Below are 24,866 nucleotides of genomic sequence, written 5' to 3' on the forward strand. Positions count from 1 at the left end.
CAGGTGGGGAGGAACTAATCACTCCACACACTTCAGATCATATATCAAAGGAAAGAGTTCCTTGATGCACAGGAAAGAGAAAACCAACTTTGTAAATAGAACGGGAATAAGACAAATCATCAAGAAAAAGAACAGTTACTTACCTTACAGTAACTGTTGTTCGAGATGTAGTCAGTGTGAATCTCACTATAGATGTGCATGCAACTCATGCACGTGAGATCGGAATCTTTTGAATACCTATGTCCATTGGAGCTACATGTGCTCTTATGCAAGAGCACACAGGGTGGAGGAGCCGCAAATCTCCCTCAATTCAAAGCCCATTTCATCTGCAGACTCTAAAAGGCAAGAATGGAGGGAAGGCTGTGGGATCCGCACTGACCACATCATATTGAAGAACCACAGTTATTGTTGGGTAAGTAAAAGACAGACAGTTACCTTTTCTGTAACTGGTGTTCTTCGAGATGTGTTGCTCACGTCCACGCAACAATAGGTGTCATGCTCACCACGTGCACCGGTGCCAGAAGTTTTTCCCCTAGCAGTACCCGTAGGGAAGCGCCCCTCACGACCCCTGGAGTGGCGCCTCTATGGCGCAGTATAAGGGGTGCGGCACGCACTCCCTCCACCCTCAGTTCCTTCTTGCCAGACAACTCCGACAGAGGGGAAGGAGGGTGGGATGTGGAATGGACATGAGCAACACATCTCAAAGAACACCAGTTACGGAACAGGTAACTGTCTTTTCTTCTTCGAGTGATTGCTCATGTGCATTCCACAACAGGTGATTCCAAGCTATATCTGTTGGAGGTGGGTAGGAGTTCACAAATTCTCGGGATGGAGCACAGCCATGCCAAACCCGACGTCCTCCCTGGTTTGGGTGACGATCGCATAATGTGAGATGAACGTGTGAACTGAAGACCATGTGGCAGCCCTACAAATGTCCTGAATGGGGACATGGGCTAAAAAGGCAGTCGATGAGGCTTGTGTCCTAGTCGAGTGAGCCCTCACAAATCGGCGGTGGGGGGACTCCTGCCATGTCATAACAGGTACAAATACACGAGGTGATCCAGTTGGAGAGCCGCTGAGTGGAGATCGGCCATCCTCTCCTGTGTTCGGCCGATGCGATCAACAACTGCAAGGACTTCCTGAACGGCTTCGTAAATTCCAGGTAAAAGGCCAGAGCCCATCTTGCATCCAGCATGTGGAGGCGGCGCTTCTTGTTGGATGCATGGGGTTTGGGACAGAGCACCGGCAGGAAGATGTCCTGACCCATGTGGAAAGCAGAGACCACCTTGGGGAGGAATGAAGGACATGGTCGGAGCTGGACCTTACCCTTATGGAACACCGTGTACGGGGGTTCGGAGGTCAGGGCCCTGAGCTCCGAGACCCGTCTAGCTGACGTGATTGCCACCAGGAAGGCTACCTTCCACGAGAGGTGCGACCAGGAGCATGTAGCTAGTGGCTCAAACAGGGGAACCGTCAACCGGGCCAGCACCAAGTTCAGGTCCCTCTGCGGGACTGGGGGCTGAACATATGGAAAAAGACAATCCAATCCCTTAAGGAATCTGCCAGACATAGCATGGAAGAATACCATGTGGCCCTGCACCGGTGGGTGGAAGGCTGATATGGCCGCCAAATGCACCTTGACAGATGAGGGCCCTAAGCCCTGGGCTCTAACGTGAAGGAGGTAGTCTAAAATGAGCTGGATCGGAGCAGCCCCAGGCGAAACACTCCGATCAGCTGCCCACCGGGAAAACCGAGACCACTTCGCCAGGTAGGCCCAACGTATGGAGGGCCATCCGCTTTCCAGGAGGACACGCTGACCCCCTTCCAAGCATGTCCTTTCCTCTAGGCCTAACCATTGAACAGCTATGCTGTGAGGTGGCGTGCCGCTAGGCTGGGGTGGAAGTGGAGGCCCTGGTCCTGGGAGAGCAGGTCCGGGTGGGATGGCAATGGCCACGGCGGGGCGACTGCCAGGCTCGTGAGAGTCCCATACTAATGTTGCCTGGGCCATGCTGGGGCAATCAGGGGGACCCAGGCCCTGTCAGTTTTTATCTTTTCCAAGATGTTGCCGATCAGCAGGATCAAGGGGAAGGCAAAGAGAAGCTGGCCCAACCAGGATAGGAGGAAGGCATTGGAGATGGCGCCCGCGCCCAACCCCTCCCGGAGCAGAAGTGGGGACACCGGCAGTTCTGCCGTGTTGCGAACAGGTCCCCCTGGGGAGTGCCCCACTTTTGGAAAATCCTGTGCACCACCTCTGGGTGTAGTGACCACTTGTGCTGAGAGGAGAAGTCTCAGCTCAGGCGATCTGCCCGCGAGTTCCGGGAGCCGGGTAAGTGGTGGACTTGTAGGCAAATATCGTGGGCTATACAGAAGTCCCACAACCTGAGGGCTTCCTGGCAGAGGAGAGGGCCCTGCCTTGCCTGTTGATGTAGAACATAGAGGCCGTGTTGTCCATGAGAACCCTGACCACTGTGCCCTCCAGGTGCGAGCGGAGGGCCACGCATGCCAGATGGACTGCCCTGAGCTCCTTGACATTTATATGCAGGGCAATACCCTGCAGGGACCACAGACCTTGGGTCTGAACGTTCCCCACATGAGCTCCCCACCCCAGGTCCTACGTGTCGGACACCAGCTCCACTGATAGGGGCCTGCCCCTGAACGAGACCCCATGGAGCATATTCCCTGGGGAGGAGCAACATTGAAGGGAGGTGATCACTGGTTCAGGCACAGTGAAGACTTTGTCCATACTGGGAGAACACTGGGGCCAACCAGAGCTGGAGGGGACACATCCTGAGTCTGGTGTGGCGAACCACATATGTGTATGCCGACATGTGACCCAGGAGCTGGAGGCATGCTCTGGCTGTGGTCATGGAAAACCTAGTGACCGTGCTGATGAGCTTCCTTAGGGTCTCGAACCTGTCCGGCGGGAGGGAGGCCCTAGCCAATGTCACATCCAGGACTGCCCCAATAAACTCTATGTGCTGCACCGGGACGAACGTGGACTTGGTGTCGTTTACCAACAGGCCCAGAGTGCTGCATGTGGACAGGAGAAATGATACATGAACCCGCACCTGCAATCTGGAGCTTCCCTTGACCAGCCAGTCATCGAAATGGGGAAGATCTGAACCCCACAAAGTCTGAGGTAGGCTGCTATCACAGACATGCACTTTATGAATACCCTGGGAGCAGTGGACATGCCAAACAGGAGGACCATAAATTGGTAGTGTTCCTGTGAAACGGAGGAAACGTCTGTGCCCCTCGAATATATGAATGTGGAAGTACACATCCTGCAGATTCAAGGCTACGTACCAGTCCCCAGGATCCAGGAAGGGGATGATGGAGGCCAGAAAGACCATGCGACACTTGAGCTTTACCATGTACTGGTTCAGGCCTCACAGGTCCAGTATGGGCCTGAGCCCTCCTTTGGCCTTCGGGGATAAGGAAGCAGCAAGAGTAGAACCCCTTGTATCTGAACTCCACTGGCACCACTTCCACCACTCCTAGGCCAAGGAGCCGCCACACCTCCTGCTTGAGCAGGGCCTCGTGACAGGGGTCCCTCAGGAGGAACAGGGACGGAGGATGGATGGGTGGGGTAGAGGTAAACTGTAGGGTGTAGCCCCCAGAGACGGTATTGAGGACCCATTGGTCCAAGTTCGGCCGCGACCACTCCGGGAGAAAAGCACACAATCAGTTGGAGAAGGGAAGCTTTATTGCAGGTGGATCCCTAGTGTGAACTGGTAAGTTGCCCCCGGGCGTCCCGTCAAAACTGACGTTTTCCCACCTGTTTGTCCTTGGGAGCCCCAGGTTGGGGGCAGACTAGGACTACCTCTGTGGGCGTTTCTTATAGTCCATTGACTTTTTATAAAGGGGGCTCATATTTAGAGTGGGTGGCCTGGGTCGGAGCCTACTGCGGCTTAAACTTGGTCCTGGCCGGGACATAGAGGCCAAGGGTCTTAAGCATTGTGCGGGAATTTTTCAGGCCGTGCAATTTTATGTCCGTCTATTCCGCAAACAGAGCCTTGCCATCGAACGGAAGGTCTTGTAAGGAGTTCTGTGCCTCGCTGGACAGCCCAGATAGCACGAGCCACGATGCCCTCCTCACTGAGGCTGTGGAGGCCTTAGACCTTGCAGACATATCTGCGGCATCTGACGCTGCCTGAAGGGTCGCCCTTGCAGACGCTGTACCCTCCTCCACCAGAGCCTTGAACTCCTTCTTGTCACACTCTTGGAGAGAGTCCTTGAATTTGGACAGAGCTGCACAAATTGAACTTGTACCTCCGCAGGAGAACTTGGTGGTTCACCACCCTTAACTGGAAACTCAAGGACGAATAAACCTCTCTCCCGAATAGGTCCAGTCTCCTTGAGTCTTTATTTTTCCGAGTAGGGGCTGGTTGGCCCTGCCTCTCCCTGTGGTTGACCAATTCGACCACCAGGGAGTTGGGGGCAAGGTGGGTGTACAGGTATTCATGCCCCTTGGTGGGCATGAAGTATTTCCGTTCCGCTCTCAGAGATTGGAGGCAAGGAAGCCAGGGTTTGTCACAAGGCCTTTGAAATCTTTGCCACCCCTTCATGGAGAGGGAGGGCCACCCTGCCCAGTGCCCAAGAGGACGTTGAAGAAAGAGTCCGAGGGTTCCTCCACCTCCTTGTCTTGAAGCCACCCTTTTCAACAATCCCTGGTGGGCCTTAGAATCCTTCTGCAGAAGAGGTGGAGGAGGGGCTATAATCGCCTCATCAGGGGAGGATGAGGATGGGGGTGCAGTACTCTGTGTACCCACTGGTGCTGGAGGTCCCACTACTTGGTCGCCCTCTGGGCGATGAACACCCCACCGTCTCCTTCCTGGGAAGCTGAGATAGGGAGACCGTCGGTCTCCCTGAGACTCCAGCCACCGAGCAAGCCACCACCAGGGGCTGCATCAAGGGCCACAGGGCCCATTGGTACCATGGTGCTGGCCAAGGAGCCTGATGCCACTGCACCTGCTGTGTCACCGGTGGAGCAGGCTGTTAAGCCTGACTAAGCCTGTCCCATTGACTGACAACTACAAAAGGAGGCCGGGCGTATGACTTGCTGCTGTCCCAGGACTGGGAGGAGTGGTGACATTGGAAATGGTGCCAACCACGAGACCGTGATCCTGGCGTAAAGGAGTGGAAATACCGCCGGTAGCAGCTGCTCTGCGATCGACTCCAAATGGGCAGATCTGCAACAGTGAGGTGCTGGCAATCGACACCAGGGACTGTGGGAGCAGTGCCGTGGTGGGGTCCTGGAATGAGACGAAGAACGGGAACAGCGTCAATGCCTGTACCACAATGGGCTACGGTAGCCTCTTGGAGATGAGGACCTCCAATGTCGTCTATCCCGCTCTTGACGGGGCACGCTCTCCTCGCAAGGTCTACAGTCCCTCGAGGTGGACCTGTGCCTGGAACCCCTGCCAGTCGGTACCCAGCCAGACAACCTGGTGGGAGTTGACAGAGACCGGCGCGGACTGCCCACGGGGCAGTCGCTGAGCGACGAACGGCATCAGGAACATTCCCTAGACCGTCAACGGCGGAGATTCAAGTGGTGGCTTGCCTCTGGACCAGGGAGCCAATGGTGGCAGTGCTCCTGGTACCAGCACAGACATAACATCCCAGGCTGCTTGGTGCTGACTCAGAGCGGTGTACTGGTGTCTGGGTCAATGCCGACTCCATCAGAATGGCTCAGAGCCGAATGTCCCTTTCCTTCGTGGTTTGAGGCTTGAAGGATCTGCAAATCTTGCAGTGATCGCGGAGGTGGGTTTCCTCCAGACAGCGTAAACTGTCAGCGTGCCGATCAGTCACTGGCATCAGCCGCCTGCAAGTGTCGCACGACTTAAAGCCTGGGGCATGCCCCGACCCAGACACACTAAACTGACCTACTTTAAGTATAGGTATTACTAACTATGAACGAACAAGAGTTCAAGAGGGAAGCTGCAGCCAAGCTGGAGCAGAGCAGTTCCGATGCACCTTCACTGGCGGCAGGAAGGAACTGAGGGTGGGGGGAAGTGCGCAGCACCCCTTATACTGTGCCATAGAGGCACCACCCCAGGAGTACCCTACGGGTACTGCTAGGGGGAAAACTTCTGGGACCATTGCATGTGGTGAGCACACACACCTATTGTGGAATGCACATGAACAATCTCTCGAAGAATCATTCTTCTTTTTTTAGTATGCATCAGTGTGGATCCCATAACAGATGACTGGCAAGCATCTTCAGGATGGTGGGAATGAGACGCTTCAATTGCATCAGTTGAATAGTGACTGGAGTACCACTCTTGCAAATCTGGCCTCTTATTAGTCCAATGCGTAATGTTGGACAAACATGAATGGCTGCTCCACCTAGCAGCCTTGCAGTTTTCAGATATCAGCACATTTCGGAAACAGGCCAAAGATGCCACTTGGGTTCTGATGGCATGACCCTTAATAGTCAGACAGAGAAGTACATCAGCCAGTGGGTAGCAGAGTGAGATATGGGTTACCCATTTGAAAATCTGATGAAATGCCTTGACCATTGGAGCAGCCAACTATAGACATAGGGACAATCTAAAAGATGTTGTCCTGTTGATGCAATATTGAAGAGCTCTGGATACGTCTAGGGTATGGATCGTCTTCTTGTGTGGAATGTGGCTTTGAAAGACACGGGCAAACCGAAATCAGAAAACGCCTTGGGAATTAATTTTTTGCATGAGGTCTCAGTACTACTGGCTTTATGAAACAAGATGAAAGAAGTTTCCACTGAGTGCTGAAACTTGCTCACTCTTCTGGCTAACGTAATGGTCACCATAAAGACAGCTTTGAGTGGCAGATGGAGTCCTAAAGGTTTAGGAGGACAATGTTGAAGCCCTATGCTGGAGCAGGTTCTCTAATCAGTGGGTAAAGGCATCAGACAATCACAAGAAGGACAGGGTTTAAACCCAGTTTGATTCTAGTACACCACTACAAACAGTCAGTGTGAAGCATTTCACCCCACTGTATAAGGAGGTATGCAGGAGGATCTTCCCCTTCTTGACCTTTTCCTTTTTGGGGAGAGGAGAATGCCCATTTAAACAAATTTTTAATAGAAATATCAAAATAAAGAAAGTGAAGAGAGATTTCTTGAGAAATTAAGAGTTTTGAAGCCTAGAAAAAAAAGCAACGGGTCAAATACAGTCCAAGCTCCACCTTGCTGCCATGGGAGGTGAGAAGGAACTTAAGGAGGGTTGCAACCACTCCACACGAAAGCACAAAGAGGCAGAGGAAGCATGCACAGCCCTGAAGGAGGCTACTATTCAAGCGATTATGAGCTCTCACATGAGCCATGTGCAAATCTACAGTGCAGGCCAGAGATATGAGACACATACTTATAAAACTACAAATTCTTCAGTAAAATGTGTCATCTCATCCTTTTTTATTTGCTTTTTAAAAGAACCACACACTGAGAACAAGAGAAATGCAAAATATAGTACTTGCTGTCATTAGGTTGACAAGCAGCAGATAGTTTCAATTAATTAAATCCTCCCAATATATTTCCAAACAATAAAAATCTATGTAGTCTCATCTTAACTCTATTTTAACGTATCAATTATGTAAGAGTAAAAACACATTACAAAGATGCTGTAACCACCACAAAAACAGATATTACACACCCAAAAAATGCAGAGATAAGGGTTACATTAAAAAGAAATTCAAATCAGTTCAAGGAAATGTACAGTAAAGACACACAGACAATCTTTTCTCTACACTGTAGTGACACCATACAGTAACCACACAATTATGATTAGTGCATAATTGTGTTTCCAGTTTATATTAAACTGATTTTTAATAACAATATATATTTTCTCTCAAGGCATAATGCATTCCTAGAAATACAATACCTCACCAGAGCACTATGAAATATTTGCTGAGAAAGTGGATGAAACAACTAGGTCGCCATAAGAATGGAGTTTGCTACTCCACAAAGTGAGCGCTACTAAGATTAGAAAATACTGGATAAATATGACTATTTATATATTTATAAAGCAATGTGGCATGGAAGTTAAAATATACCTACACTAGCCTCTTTAATGATGTAAAGGAATATACAAAAAAAAATATTGTATGACAATTACATGTAAACTCATCCAGTTGGGTAAAGGGAGGCCAGAGAGGCTGCACTTTAAATGGGTAGCTAATTTTCTTCAACCTTATTCCAGTACACTGCATCTATCTCTATACAATATTTTTCCAATAACTTCTAAATCACAAGATTTCTTGTAACCATTGATAACATAGCACTCACTTGGACACATGAAACATTATATGTCAGTTATTCCAATCAAAGTTTATAACACAAAATAAATCATTTTGGATAATTTTGAAAGACTATGCTCCATGTCAATTTCAGTTTCCACAATACCACTCCACTTGCTGTTTCCAGCACAACAAATACAAGAAGTACGTGTATATCCTCCCAAACCAAATAAGGAGATCCAGTAATAAAAAGTAAATAGTTCCATTTCAAATTCTAATCATTTACTCCCAATGAAATCCCCCCACCTCGCCTTTAAAAATGTTATGCACAGGGAATAAGCTATGAACACATGTAGATGGAGCTGAAAAAATTCACTCACTGGAGGCAAGTAGGAAGCTTTGCATGCTACTTGGGGGCATATGTTAGCAGTTTCTACAAAAAGTAAGCTTTTAATTAAAAAAAAAACCCCTCTGTTTCTGTTCTTTATGGTACTAGAGTAAATATTCCAAAATGCAAACCAACTCAGCATTGTCTTCCCTAATCTGCAGTCAGTTCCAGTGCCTTTGCACAGCATTACCAAGCACCAGCAGAGTATTTAGACTCTGGTCTGTTTCACTGCTTCTATTCAGTACCTGGGGGAAGCAATGAAACTCCGGAATCATATCAAGTTTACACGGATGTAGAGAAAGCAATAAAGCATAGAAGCAGGCACTTCACAGAGGAGACAGACTCAAAAAGTGGTCTAGAGGTAGATAAAGGAGGACACTTCTTCACACCACCCTACCCAGCATCCAAGAAGCTCTAGGTGAGAAGTCGAACAGTGGAGACCTGATGCCCACACCCCACAGGAGCCGGGAAGCTGAGGAGAGGAGTACAGTAACAAAAGCTTCTGTCCTTCGCAGCAGCCAGGAGGCTCTGGGATGGGTAGGAAAGACATAAGCATTGCCTTACCAGATGATTGGTCAACCTAATCTCGTATCCTATCTCCAACAGTAGCCAATACCTGCTGCTTCAGCGGAACATGCAAGAAATACTGCAGTAAACAGTCATGGAATAGCCTACTCATAGGGAAAGTTTCTTCCACTGTAATTCTAGATGTTTCCATTATCAATATATCATGAATGTCAACCTTTTTCCGAACTCTGCAAAGCTCTTGGTCTCACTGTGGCAATCAGTTCCACAGGCTAATTGTGTGTTTTATGAAAAACTGTTTCCTTATTAGTTTGAAATGTGTTGCTAATTCGTTCATTAAAGGTCCGCTTTCCTTATATTAGGAGGAAAGTGGAACAGAAGTACCCAACCTATCTTCTCTATATACTGTTCATTATTTTGTACATCATGTTTTCTACTGGAAAGAAACAGCACAGATCCCCTTCATCTTTTATACCCAACGCTGATTAGTAGGTGCATCTTGTAAATTTATCAAGGTCTGTAATAGGAAATATTTCTGCATGATCTTAATGTTTTGTCCTGATCGTTTAAGGCAATACAAGTGATTAAAATAATGTTTTAAGATTTTAAAGTCTTAGTTCCTTGAGAAGAAGCAATTTAACAACTGTAGCAACACAAAGGCTCATCATTTTTGTGCATTGTAGCAAGGTCTGCATGGCACGTTAGTGCACCTCTTCTTGAAAAGTCAGGCACCTCTCCCTGAAAAGTCAGGAGCAATAATCAGTTTCCTTAGTTTTAGGATTCTTAATTTATTTTCCCAAACACTTTTAATCTAAAGGATTTCTTTTCAAGATATGAAGTGAAATTTGTTTGTGAATGATGCTGCATTAACAGCACTAGAAACTGAAGTCCCTGACTAATCTAAGCTATATAGCTTGTCTGATTTGTAGAAGTGCAATCTCTAGTGCACTGCCATGCATTTTTTCTGACTAACATGTCAATACAGGAATAAAGACCCTAAATGTCAAATTATGCCTTAGCTTGTGCAAGCCCTGTGTCTCCAAATTGTGACTTCAGTTATATCTGTGTAATGCTCAGCTTATTAGTGGGGATGATGTATGAACCAAGGAACATCCACCTTGACTTCAGATACCAAGTTGAAATTGTGAACTCATGTTCCTAGACATTTGCCTTCCAACCACCCACAAGTGACTCAAGACACCTTTTAAAGAAAAACTGCTTACATCAGTCACTGTTGGCACTTACATAAGCTCATATACAAGCTTTCATGATGTCACTTTGCCTTTTTAGTATTTAAAATGGAGCGAGAAAACTCAGTTAGGTATACATTTATAACAAATAACCTATAAGATTACAACAAAACAAAACATAGAAAAATCTTTCTTTCCACTCCTCTCCCATTTCATTTACTTTGTGGTCAGAGTCACAGTTTTATTGATGGTACACATCTTTCTCCAGAACCTGCAAGAGGATGTTTACCAGTATCACAAGCATCAAATCTCAAAGTGAAAATGAGTCAGACAGAAGTGTGCTGTGAAACAAAAGTGAGGAATGAGCTGAGCATCCTGGGTGGTGTTGCTATCAGTCACTTCTTGAACATCAACAGGAAGCAGAAAAAGTTGCACATTTTAAAAAGGACTTTAAAAAATTCAGAATGCATTATTGGTGCTATATCAAAGAATATATTTTCAAAAACTTCATGCAGTTCATGTCCTTTTAATTTGGGTATGTATAGTGATTTTTGGTTTTAGTAAGAAAATTACTATTTGCATGCACCCCAATTGCCTCTACAGGGCAGTTTTTTAAAAAATTAATGTTTATAGTGACTATCCCAAAAGGCTCCCAAAGCTCTTTTCAAACATATATGTAGGATCATGCACCTCGGATTAAATACGGCAGTCACTCTATACTAGCAGTACCCACAACAGATTTGTTATTAAAAATACATATATGGGAGAGACACCTTTACCTCAGTTATATTTAAAAATGGAATAAGTATATTACTTATCAACTACTATATCCTCAATTCAAGGAAGAAGAAATAGCTATAAAACACTTCCAAGAATTCTTAAGACTTTCTGTACTACTTCTGTGATCTGGTTACAGCAGCATCTACAGATAAATTTGAAGTGATTAAATTTTCTATTCCTATCTGAATAGGGTAGGCTAATCTGAAAAGCATGGTTTTCAGTTATCACAGATTTCAGAATAAGTACCTACTACCAGTACTCCAGAGACATCTGAACTGAAAATATGAACAACTTTAAATTAAGTACAATGGAGTCTGTCATTATACTTGCTGCAGATAAAGAAACTCATTTTGCCATGGCTGATATAACAGCATGCAAAGACATTTTATTTTCTTTGCTAGCAGAGAGGGAAAGATTTAGAAGTCAGATTGAACACTAAGCCCAAGGCCAATCTGTTGTTATAAACAAGAAAAAAACTTGTCTCTTTTCAAGAAAGTGATTCGTATAGCAATAACTAATCTTCTCTATTTTAGGAGAGACTGTAAAACTAAATTTGATACTAAATAAATAAGAACAAAGGCTCTATTTTCCATACATTGGTGGATTTTACAAATTCTCAACAAAAATAATTTAGTGAAAAAAAAAAAAAATGCTTTAGTTCATTACTGAAAAACAAACAATTGCTTTTTAGAAACTGTTTCTTACCTGCTCGTAATTTAGACGTTGAATTTCAGAAATCTCTTTTGGTTTTGCATCAAGAATATAGTCTCCTTAAAAAAAAAATTTTTAAGTTATAGTTTATTCCACAACTCAAAGCTTTAGATGTACTCTTAAAAGTTGTCTATCTTCCCGAATCTCTTTGACAAAATGGTGGCATCTTTAAGTAACCGTCTTTAAGAAACTTACCATTGGAACAACTTCCCCAGGGTCATAGTGGATTCTCCATCACTGACATTTTTAAGGCAAGATTGGATGTTTTTGTAAAAGATATGAACTAGGAATTATTTGGGGGAAGTTCTATGACCCGTGTTACTTATGACGTCAGTGATCCCTTCTGAACATTTATGAATTTAAGTTTACTAATGAACTGATGAGAGCCCACTTCCTCAGAACTTTAATCATAATTGTTAGAGAAAAAGTTATAACACAGTCTTATCAGAAGTGAAACCCAAATGATAAGTAAACATTTCAGTTAGGCATGTAGCTACTCGATGGCCTGGTCCACACTACCCCCCCACTTCGGACTAAGGTACGCAAATTCAGCTACGTTAATAACGTAACTGAATTCGAAGTACCTTAATCCGAACTTACCGCGGGTCCAGACGCGGCAGGGAGGCTCCCCCGTCGATGCCGCGTACTCCTCTCGCTGAGCTGAAGTACTGGCGTCGACGGCGAGCACTTCCGGGATCGATCCGGGATCGATTTATCGCGTATACACCAGACGTGATAAATCGATTTCAGAACATCGATTGCCTGCCGCCGGACCCGGAGGTAAGTGTAGACGTACCCTATTTGTTGACCTTTTTTTTTTTTTTTGAGCAAGTAGTCATTTATTCCTAGAGTTTGACAAAATATTGTTTGCAATGTTCTTTCAGTGTTTCATGAATTAATTTTTATTGGGTCCAAGATTTGCTGTTTTCTGTACCATTTTCAATGTGTTATGATGAGAGTTAAATATTAATTAGTTTATCTTATGCCTTTATCCAAAGCAACAGGATTATTAAAATACAGTACGTTATATAGACAGTTATACAGACACAAACTTGTAATTCTTACATCACACAAAAATATCCACTCATTTGTATATATTTACATACATGCTTGTGAAAATCTGTTTGAATGTCTATTCAATTTCCCATTTTTATATTTAACTTTTATAAAATATTCAATTCTTTGTTTTTATGCATTACACTTGGTTTCTGTTCAAAATGTGTTTTTTCCCCTGGAGACACACGTGAAAGTGAAAGTTACAATTCTTCTTGCACAGCAAAATATTCCTCTTGCAATCGCAGACCAACTGAGCCTCCTGTTTAAAGAGATCTTTCCTGACAGCCAGATTGCTCATTCAGACCAAACCTTGGACTAGATGGGACACAGCCCTCTATTATCCAAGTGAAGCTAGCAAATCCCAAATCATATTTCAAGTTTAAGCCACTAAAAGAAATAGTAACAGCAGCAAAGTGGCCACATGGTAATATAACAAAGTACATGAATAAAATCAGATACCAAATTAGAAACCAATATAGATATTAAAAGAAATGTGAAATCTGAATCCTTTATATTTTGTTAGCGTCAGATTAAATACATGTAAAAATAAAGTAATTAAACAATTTACTTAAAGTATAGTTTGGTTGTGTTTTATTTTAATTTCATTTTAATTTATTTTGCATTTATTTTGGAATCTGATTATTTAGGCTTGCTGTAAATGTAATATGAGCAATTATATCAAAATCAAATGACACTGAAAAGTAGGGCTGTCCATTAATCAGTTAACTCACACGATTTACTAAAAAAATTTAATCGCTATATTAAAAAATTAATTGCAATTAATCGCACTTAACACTAAAATACCAATTGTGGATGTTTTTCTACATTTTCAATATTGATTTCAATTATAACAGAATACAAAATGCACTGTGCTCACTTTATATTATTTTTTATTACAAATATATGCACTGTAAAAATGATAAAAATAGTATTTTTCATTTCACCTCATCCAAGTACTGAAGTGCCATTTCTTTATTGTGAAAGTGTAATTTACAAATGCAGATATTTTTGGTTACATAACTGCACTCTAAAACAAAACAGTTTAAAACTTTAGAGCCTACAAGTCCACTCAGTCCTACTTCTTATTCTGTCAGTCGCTAAGACAAATAAGTTTGTTTACATTGACGGGAGATACTGCTGCCTACTTCTTGTTTACAATGTCACCTGAAAGTGGTAACAGGTGTTTGCATGGCACTGTTGTAGCCAGCGTTGCAAGGTATTTACGTGCCAAATGCGCTAAAGGTTCATATGTCCCTTCCATGCTTCGGCCACCATTCCAGAGGACATGTTTCCATGCTGCTGATGTTAGTTAAAAAAAATAATGCATCAATTAAATTTATGACTGTACTCCTTGGAGGGAGAATTGTATGTCCCTGCTCTGTTTTACCTGCATTCTGCATATATTTCATGTTATAGCAGTCTCAGATAATGATCCAGCACGTTTGTTTTAAGAACACTCTTACAGCAGATTTGACAAAACGCAAAGACGGTACTGATGAGAGATTTCTAAAAATAGCTATAGCACTCAACCCCAGGTTTCAGAATCTGAAGTGCTGTCCAAAATCTGAGAGGGACGAGGCGTGGAGCATGCTTTTAGAAGTCTTAAAAGAGCAACACTAATGTTAGAAACTACAGAACCCAAACCACCAAAAAAGAAAATCAATCTTCTGCTGGTGGCATCTGATTCAGATGACGAAAATGAACAGGCGTCAGTCTGCACTACTTTGGATCGTTATCAAACAGAACCAATCGTCAGCATACAAGCATGTCCTCTGGAATGGTGGTTGAAGCATGAAGGGATATATGAACCGTTAGCAGGTACCTTGCAATGCGGGCTACAACATGCCATGCGAACACCTGTTATCACTTTCAGGTGACACTGTAAACAAGAAACAGGCAGCAGTATCTCCTGTCAATATAAACAAACTTGTTTGTCTTAGCAATTGACAGAATAAGAAGTAGCACTGAGTGGACTCATAGGCTCTAAAGTTTTACACTGTTTTGTTTTAGAGTGTAGTTATGTAACCAAAAAAAAAAAAAAATCGCATTTGTAAATTATACTTTCACAATAAAGAGGTGCCACTTCAGTACTTGTATGAGGTGAAATGAAAAATACTATTTCTTTTGTTTATCATTTTTACAGTGCATATATTTGTAATCAAAAATAATAATATAAAGTGACCACTGTGCACTTCGTATTCTGTGTTGTAATTGAAATTAATATATTTGAATATGTAGTAAACATCCAAAAATATTTAAAATAAATGGTATTGTATTGTTATTTAACAGAGCGATTAATCTTTTTAATTGCTTGACAGCCTTACTGAAAAGTATTTTTCAAATGGATGATCACTAGGAGAAGGTGATATAGAAAATAAACACATTGTTGTATTGATAAAACAGTTCTCTTTTTTGTTAGGTTTATATAAAAACAGTTTATTTTTTGAATACTTCTCCTATACTGTCCACTGACTGTGTGCCTAAACCAGAGGTTGTTAACTCAGGTCCTCAGGGATCTCCAACCATCCAGATTTTTGTTTCCAACAGCAAATAATTGTTTTTATTAAAATCCATTAATTTGTGTTGCATATAGAATGCTCACGTGCCCTGGACATTTTTATGAATTAGGACATTTAAGTGTTTTATATGCAATATTAAGCAGTGTATATTTAAAACAAACTATTAAGTGAAGTGCCAGTTGGATTAAAACCCTGGACTATTGGCTGTCACCAAGGACCAAAGATGATCTAACACACCAGCTGGGAAAATCTCAGTCTTTGGCCTTGAATCTCACTCTTTGGAGCTGTAAATCTCACTCTTAAGGGCAGCCAACCCTCGGCATCTCTGTTAGCTATTAGTTTATCAAAGAGAACAGAAACTCCTAAAACATTTGCCTAGACTTCGATTTTTAAAATGTGATGAAATAATATAGAGCAATGCCCTCACAGCACAGATGATCATAACCCCAGACAAATACATTCTTTAACAAAGATCTTGAATCAATACCCAAATTGTTGTTTGCCATGAGTTATAGACCCTTTGAAACAATAAATCTGTAGATGCTTTGATAGAACATAGCAATATCTGCTTTATAGGTTAGATTAAAACATGGTCAGATAAAATATGGATTGCTTTGAAAATTAGTATGGATTTGGTTTCAAATAGTTGTAGAATTTGACTAATGCATCCAGATCTAATAAGCTATTTAATTTGTGTATAATACACTAATCAAAGTATATAAAAATTGAGGATATTGGCAGCAGCCAACTGGCTAGGAGTACTGCAAAGAGCCAACTCCTTTCCCCATGAGCAGTATAATCTTCCGTCTCTTGGGAGTAGGAGAGGTGTGGGGACCAACCAGACCAAAGGCTCTTGTCCTATCCCATTACTCTTCATATATATATATATATATATATATATATAAAACACATACATACATACATACATACATACACACACACAAGTTATCTACCAGCCTTTCAGAATCCTCCCAATGTTGCTTTATTTTGCCTTGCAGCATCTTTCTCCCCCAATCTCTATGAGTTAAGTCTTCCCTTATCAGATATTAACTCACCATCTCCTAACAGGCCCTTTGAGAAGAATGAAACAGTGGGAATTTCCTCACAACAGGCAGCTTCTTACCATAACCTGTGAAAACTTGGCAGATATTTAGCAAGGGATCCAAAAATTACTGTGTCCTCATGAAACACTTAAGGGGGACCATCTGTCATAAGAGCCTGAATCACCCCTATACTTTGAGCTGAAGTGAGGCTACTAAGAAAAGCTGTCTTTGCAGGTAGGTGGTAAAGGGAACAGCTTGCTCAGCACTCAGAGGGGTGGAAATCCATCAGCTCTGCTAATACTTAGGCTTGGCAGAATTGAATTTTTATTTTATTGTTTTGACAGATAATATTGATGTTTATTTTTAAGCATTGTTCCAATTTTTATTATTTACATTTTCACAGTTGAGGGAAATTATGGAGGGAGGGGTCAGACAATGACAAAAGATGATGAGATTCAAGAAGTTCAAGCTTTATAACCATTAACACCACAGACTGTCAGCATCAAATGTCAAAGTATACAAAGTAAATATCCTTATATCAAACTAAGTTCTCAGGCAGCATTTCTCTTAGTTTGCCTATTTGCAAATTTTGATTAAGGAAATACTTTCTGGTTGGTTTGTGTGTGTATAGTGAAATTGACATTTATGACAATTATCGAGGAAAATCTCATCCTTCCAAGTCTACTAATACTATATTGAGGTCCCAAGAATAAGGGGGCTTCCAAATCAGTAGAAAAATGTGAATGAGGCCTTTAAGAAATCTTCCTGCTGTGGGATGTGAGAAAAACAAAAAAAGTATGGCTCCCTGGATAGGAGTGTGTTATGCAGATATTGCTGCTAGAAGGAATCTTATGGAGCTGATTGAAAAACTGAGATTATTTCAGAGTTAGTAAATAGTCCAGTATTGCTGAAATTGGTGATGTCAGGGGAGAAAGCTGGTGCTGAGATCCTCAAAACAAAAAAATCTCTTCCATTCAGCTTTATAATTAAATCTCATGAAGGCTTCCTGCTTTAGAGCAGGGGGGAGGGATAGCTCAGTAGTTTGAGCATTGGCCTGCTAAACCCAAGGTTGTGAGTTCAATCATTGAGGGGGCCACTTAGGGATCTGGGGCAAGATCAGTACTTGGTCCTGCTAGTGAAGGCAGGGGGCTGGACTCGATGACCTTTCAAGGTCCCTTCCAGTTCTAGGAGATGGGATATCTCCATTTATTATTATAGAGCAGAATGTTCTGAACCTCGGAAGAAAGCTTCTTTCTGTGGACATCATCCAGCCAACATCCTGGCTGTCAGATGTAACAGAGTTGGGTCCAGGTGTATAATCTAAGGCCTGGTCTATACTACCCGCCTGAATCGGCGGGTAGAAATCGACCTCTCGGGGATCGATTTATCGCGTCCCGTCGGGACGCGACAATCGATCCCCGAATCGGCGCTCTAACTCCACCAGCGGAGGTGGTAGTAAGCGCCGCCGACAAAAAGCGGCAGAAGTCGATTTTGCCGCCGTCCTCACAACGGGGTAAGTCGGCTGTAATACGTCGAATTCAGCTACGCTATTCACGTAGCTGAATTTGCGTATCTTAAATCGACTCCCCGCTGTAGTGTAGATGTACCCTAACTGTTGTTCTCAAAGACTACGCAGCCAGGGCCGGTAAGGTGATGGTGGCTATATTGAAACGTTCATCAGTTCTAAATACCACAACTGCCTGGCCCATACTGGAGTGTCCTCAGTACCCTTGGCATCATGGACATTGGTGGAAAGGTATGCATTAGTCTTAGTAGCCAGGCAGTTAAAAAACAAAAACAAACAAAAAACGACATCTGTCAGGGAGGATGGACTCCAACACCCTCTTAAACAGATTGTCAGACTTCTGTTGTTCTGGTCTGGGGCAAACAGATCTATTTCTGGAAATCTCCATTTGTGAAAGATGTTATGTAGGACTGAATCTCTGACAGATCACGCATGGTAATCTGAGAACAGCCCATCAGCTGTTCTATGAAAATAATGAGACCAGGACAGCCAGGCAACCACAGTGGTTTGGTTCAGAATGCACCAATTCCATTGCCACATGGCTCCTGATAGAGCAGGGAATGACCTTGCTCCCCCATGGCCTGTTGACATAATGCATAGTTGTGGTAAAGTCTGTCAGAACATGTACTGTGGATCCGAAATGCTTTTTCATGCCAGTTGGATGGTTCTGAGCTCTAGATATTTATGTAGAGAGAAGCTTTTTGAGATGTCTGAGTGTCTTGGGAGGCAGCAGGTACTGTGTTGTACACCTGATGAGGAGAGAGCTTTTTGAGGGACTGTGACCATCATGTCCATGCAGTGCCTTCTGGATAGATAAACTGATTTCAACTTCAACCATCCTTCAATAGAATGTAGGTCAAGTCTGACAATCTCGGACGTAAGAGCATGAGGCCATGGGTCCTAGTAGCCTGAGACACGTTCTTACTGATGGTCTTAATTGATCTTGAAGTGGGTTGATAAAACCTATCATTATTTGGAATCTCTTGTGTAAGATAAGCTGTCATGGACCTGGTCTCTATCAGTGTTCCTAAGAAATCTACGCTGAGTCAGTACAGTTTTTGTCTTTTGATGTGGATCTAGCGAGGCAAACCACATTAGAATTATTTGTACTGAGTTAATCACCTGTTGTGGTAATCTTCCTCGAATCCTCTAGTAATCAAGTTATGGATGAACCTGGATTCTTTATCTCCTTAGATAGTCACCACAACTATTGAATACATTCAGTGATGTGGAAAGACCAAGGGTAGGACTGGTAGCAAGATGTTCCCACCAGGAATCTGAAGTATTCCCTGTAGACTGGCTGGACTGATATATAGAATAGGCATCTTGCAAGTCAAGAGCTGCAAATCAGTCCTGAAGATCTAATGAGTGAATTATAGAGGTCAAAATCACCATCCTGAACTTGAAATAACAGATTTTAAATCTTATCAGTGCTAATACCCTCGGGAGGGGAAAGGAGAGTGTCTAACCTAACAAGTTTATCTAAGGGAAAAAGACATGTGTTTTTGTAAACAGATGATTAACTATGATTCTGACTAACACCCGCTAGCACAGTGTCCAGAGCAAAGGAGACAACTGCTATGACTGCGAAACAGAACCTCTGGCCATAAGAAAGAACTCAGGGACAGCTAGACCTGTTCCAACCTTTACGCCATCAGGTGAGGGGATAAAAGGGCATGTAGGATGCAGGCAGAGCCCCACACTCTACTGCCCAAAAGAAACCATCTCACATGCATGAAGCACATGCACACCAAGAGCAAAATCCATTTAGACAATCACTCACAGAAGAATCAATCAGTCCAGGGTTGTAATTAATCCTTATGAAAATATGTTATAGAATATTCTCCATAGCCAGTTTACTAGTAGGGCTGCTTAAGAGTTTCTTTGTAGCATTAGCAATGGTAGAAGTGTTTTAAATCTCCATTATTATTCTTCACTGTTTGCTATATGTAATGGATGCTGGTTACTAAATTTCATAAATAACCTCAACTCTATATGCTTAGAACAGCCTTCAAACAGTAGATTAAAATAAAGGCTACTGGGAAAAACAAACAAGAATTTTTTAATTACTGCAACTAAGAAAAACTTAATGTTTAGTGCCTCTGACTGACAAGCAGCCCCAAATCACAGATATGTATATGGCCATATAAACCAAGTGATGTTTCCCATTCTTTCTTGCCATCTCCTATGGCTCTTGATGGGACAGAGATGACAGTAGCCCTCAGTTAAAATGACCTCTTACAAAACAGCCATTACCTCCCTTTGTTCCCAGCAAGCGTGAAGCAAAGCTGCTCTCAAAGAAGATGGGGTCACCTATGCCGTGAGGGTCCACGATCTCCTCAGCATGGCCTAATTTCTTTCCTATTGGGAACAACAAGAGGTGGTGGCTGTTTCCTAAGAGAACAGTTCTCTGTGGAATTCCCTAAATACCAAAATTCTATTTATCAGCCTCAGTTATGAAAGGTAAAAGCAGAAAGTTACTACTAATCATAAAATGAATGCCCTCAAATAGAGCCAATGCATGAGATTTCAGTGAGTTTTAACTCTATGGGGAGTTTGAAGTCTGTTATTCCATTATTAAAATAATTCATAGTAAAGTGTTCAGACACTGGATGCTAAATTTCTTAAAGAACTCATTAAAAAACTTTAAAACGGATGTTATTTCAAACTAATTAACCAAATTTGGTGCAGAATGAATTGGCAAATAAAAGAGCAAGTGCAATAATTGTGGGAAGGATATGCTGTATTCCTTATACATAAAGTGATTGAATTCCTGCTTTAAGAAAAAACCACCCCTCACAGTTCCATAATACATGCTCATAAAAAGTAAATCTAAACAGTCCATCTATACAAGTGCTTCCTACAGTAGCACAGATCCATTCATTGTATAGTGCCTAATCTTTATGTGTTTTTCCTCCTTATTATTTTAACCCACAATAAACTATTCCCTAGGGAAGGAATGTTATGGAGAAAATCGTTCTTTTCACTTTTTCAGGTTAATTTTATACAAAAAACTGAAACATCACTCCAAAGTTATTAGGCTGGGAGGAAAGGACCTGTAGTGTCTAGAGCTTAAAATGTGTGATGATTGAACCTTGAATATCTGAATGTTCTGGACTATCAGAGTTAGACTTGTCCTCTGGAAACAGTTGTAGATGGGTTAGAGACTGAACTTGAGAATGAAGTGGTGCCTGCAAATAAGAGACCCCCATCTACCTTGCCAATTACATTAATTTTTTGTTGTTCCTGTAATTAGGCAAGAACAAGGAGAAAAATAAAGTCACTGTAGAAAATTAAAAGAAACAATTGTCTTAGTACTTTTCAGGAGATAGAATATGAACAAAGCAGGAACATGAAGAAGAAAATGTCTATTGGCATCCTGGAGCATGAGGCCAGGCCATCTGCATGATCCAGGCCATAAGCTGGCAGTCACAGCAACATTTTACATTTAACCATGAAGGTAGAGCACAGAACTTCCATTAGCAGCACCAATGAAAAGAACGAATGATAACCAAGGTAGTCTAGTATACCTGATTATATTTTGTGTAACCTATATTCAATCAAAACCTGCTGGAGAAAAAGTTATATGGAAAAATATTCTCATGTAATACTACCAAGTGATAAACTACTTTCTTAAATATAATTATAAATCTATCCTGGGTCACTACTAACCTAAATATTCCATCAGCTGTTCAGCAGTTATGATTTCCATCATTGGTGGCAGCTTGACCTGTGAAAGAAAAGGATTTTGCTTCAAAAACTGAGAAGTATATTTGAGGAAGTTTGTGTTTCACTTTTTGATTTTAATGTTTTTACAAGCTCTTCTGGGCAGAGAGCATACCTATCTCTGTGTTTATACAGCACCTAGCACAAGGGGGCCCAGATCCTATAGGATATCTCTAAGGGATACCATACTATATTTCAAAAAATAGAAAATACTTTCTAGTACATGAACTAAACACACACAAGGGTGAAAGATCTCTCCACCACAACACGACAGTTTAACTGTCATTAAAGGAATGACAGTTGCATACTGCTTGTGTACTGTATTTAATGTAACATGGTTAAATTTTTTTTTTTTTTTTTTAATTGTACGTAGTGGAAAGTTAACTTGCTTTTCTACCATCTTTTCCTTCCTCGCTTCACTCACCTTTTCTTCTTTCCTTTCTCTTCCCCTCCAACTCCTGCTCTTTCCCTAGAATGTTTTTTCTCTACTTCCTCTCCTACATTTTCCTTCCTTCTCACAAGGTCCATCCCTCCCTCTCTCTCTCTCTCGTATTTCACTATTCTAAATTATCCCATCAAGCTTTTCCTCTCTCCCCTCCATCATGCAAATTCAGATATAGGATTTTTATTTATTTATTTTAAAGAGAATACCTAATAGCAAAAGGAAGAAACTTACTACCCAAACAGATACTAAACACTGGGCCAAATTCCTGTGGAAATACTTAAGTGAAACCTCTCTCCATATACACACAAAGAAAGAATTGGTGCTCAAATCCCTGAATCCTGCTTGGAGCACCATCTTCTGTATCAGCCTCCAACTAGTAGGCGTCTGATAAATGTGAAGCTCTCACGCCAGTCTCCCAAGCCTCTGGGGCTGCTAGAAAAGAAGGAAGTCTTCTCTGTTTACTTCTTTACCAACTCTGAACATGGAACCCAAACCTCAATTGGAGTCATACTCCTTGGAAAATAGTTCCAGTGCCTACTTCTGCAACTGATGAAAATGAAATTCAATTGTCAGTTTCACTGCTTCCAGTGGGATTCAAAAAAGACAGAAATGGAAACTAACAAGGCAAGTTTTCACTCCACTGCATCTTGGCAAAACTATAAACAACATACGCAGCACTAAAGCTCTCTGAAAACTCTGGAAGACAGAACAGCATCAGGTGACAATTTTGGAAAGGTTTCAAAATCATAAGGGCTGAAAAACCTTAATACTTGATTCTCAAGAAGCTGATGGAAGCATTTGCCTAGACAAGCAAATTTTTGAAACCTTTTAAAATTGAGCTACTTAGAATGATTAGACTTATACAACATCTCAACTTAATTGCAAATCAAATCTATTTTTATAGGGCTTCTATGGCCTGGTTTACACTAGGAGGTTATGTCGAATTTAGCAGCGTTAAATCGAATTAACGCTGCACCCGTCCACACAAGGAAGCTATTTAGTTCAACATAAAGGTCTCTTAAATTCGATTTCTGTACTCCTCCCCAACGAGGGGAGTAGCGCTAAATTCGACATGGCCATGTCGAATTAGGGTAGGTGTGGATGGAATTCGACGCTAATAGCTCCGGGAGCTATCCCACAGTGCACCACTCTGTTGACGCTCTGGACAGCAGTCCAAGCTCGGATGCTCTGACCAGCCACACAGGAAAAGCCCCGGGAAAATTTGAATTCCTTTTCCTGTCTGGGCAGTTTGAATCTCATTTCCTGTTTGGACATCGTGGCGAGCTCAGCAGCACTGGCAACGATGCAGAGCTCTCCAGCAGAGGTGACCATGAAATCTCAGAATAGAAAGAGGGCCCCAGCATGGACCGATAGGGAAGTCTTGGATCTGATCGCCGTGTGGGGCGATGAGTCCGTGCTTTCGGAGCTGCGATCAAAAAAGACAGAATGCAAAGATCTACGAGAAGATTTCAAAAGCCAGCACAGAGAGAGGGTACAGCTGGGATGCAACTCAGTGCCGCGTGAAAATCAAGGAGCTGAGACAAGCGTACCAGAAGACCAAAGAGTCAAACGGACCCTCCAGATCCCAGCCCCAGACATGCCGTGTCTACAAGGCACTGCATTCCATTCTAGGTGCGGCCGCCACCACTACCCCACCACTGACTGTGGACTCTGAGGATGGGATATTGTCAACGGCCGCTTCCTCGGAGATGTTAGCGGACGGGGAAGATGAGGAAGGTGAGGAGGAGGACGAGGCAGTCGACAGCGCTTACAATGCTCATTTCCCAGACAGCCAGGATCTCTTCATCACCCTCACAGAGATCCCCTACCAACCGTCCCCTGGCGTTAACCCAGACCCTGAGTCAGGGGAAGGATCAGTCGGTAAGTGTTTTAAACATGTAAACGTTTATTTTGAACAGAACAGGAATATTAACAATGGGTTTTTCATGATTAGTTTGCCCTAGGCGCTCTACTTTTTAGTCCTTGCCAGTGCAGGTACTGGAAAAGAAGGTCTATATGTCCGGGGATAGAGCTGAAATCCTCATAGGACATCTCCACAAAGCTCTCCTGGAGGTAATTGGAAAGCCTTTGCATGAGGTACCTGGGGAGAGCGGCCTTATTGTGTCCTCCATGGTAGGAAACTTTTCCTCGCCGGGCTATCATCAAGTACTCTGGGATCATTGCCTTGCAGAGAATACGCTGGCTTTCACGCAGCATGCGTTCTTTCTCGATCTCAGAAATTCTCAACAGAGTGATGTCGCTCATGGTGACTTGCTTAGAATTAGGGGAATGTTACTATTGGGACTGCTTGCCTGTTCCTTTACAGAACTGTCACCGGCGGTTTACAGCCACACGGTGGAGGCGGGAGAGGGGCAGCATACAGGGATCTTTCCCGGGGACAGCCGTGAGGGGGTGGGACAGGGGCAGAGTTCATGCTGGCGGGATTGCCGGCAGCAGGCACTGGCCAATGATAGGAGCATTGCTTTGAATGTGCAAGGAGGGCACTGCTATAATTTAAGTTTTAAGCAGCCAAAAGTCTACCGCTTACCATGTCAGCTTGCTACCCGAATTCCGCTGTCCTGCCCTGCTTGTCTGATCTCCACTGCAAGACTCCAGGCACTTGAATGCAAAGGCCGAAAATTCAACTATCCTGAGTGCGCATGTGATAGGTGCTGTGCATGGTCTTGTTCACAGAGAAAGACTATGTTCATTGTTCACAAAAAATTATCTTTGTGAGGAAT

At 42.9% G+C, this 24,866-nt stretch overlaps 1 protein-coding gene across 4 annotated transcripts in view; it reads right to left on the reverse strand.

Annotated features, from left to right (window-relative positions):
• MINDY2 (MINDY lysine 48 deubiquitinase 2) overlaps positions 1-24,866 on the reverse strand; it is a 104,743-nt gene that overhangs the window by 62,482 nt on the left and 17,395 nt on the right. For all 4 annotated transcript variants that reach the window (XR_004647372.1, XM_034783300.1, XM_034783299.1 and 1 more), the window contains exons 2-3: positions 21,627-21,684; positions 11,806-11,870 (exon numbers count right to left, since the gene is read on the reverse strand). Coding sequence is in view for 3 of the 4 variants with exons in the window: in XM_034783300.1 (XP_034639191.1) it covers positions 11,806-11,870; positions 21,627-21,684 (123 nt within the window). In the remaining variant the exon portion in view is untranslated. The remainder of the gene's footprint in view (positions 1-11,805; positions 11,871-21,626; positions 21,685-24,866) is intronic.

Source organism: Trachemys scripta, chromosome 10, assembly GCF_013100865.1.
Source record: "Trachemys scripta elegans isolate TJP31775 chromosome 10, CAS_Tse_1.0, whole genome shotgun sequence".
Classification (NCBI taxonomy): domain Eukaryota; kingdom Metazoa; phylum Chordata; order Testudines; family Emydidae; genus Trachemys; species Trachemys scripta.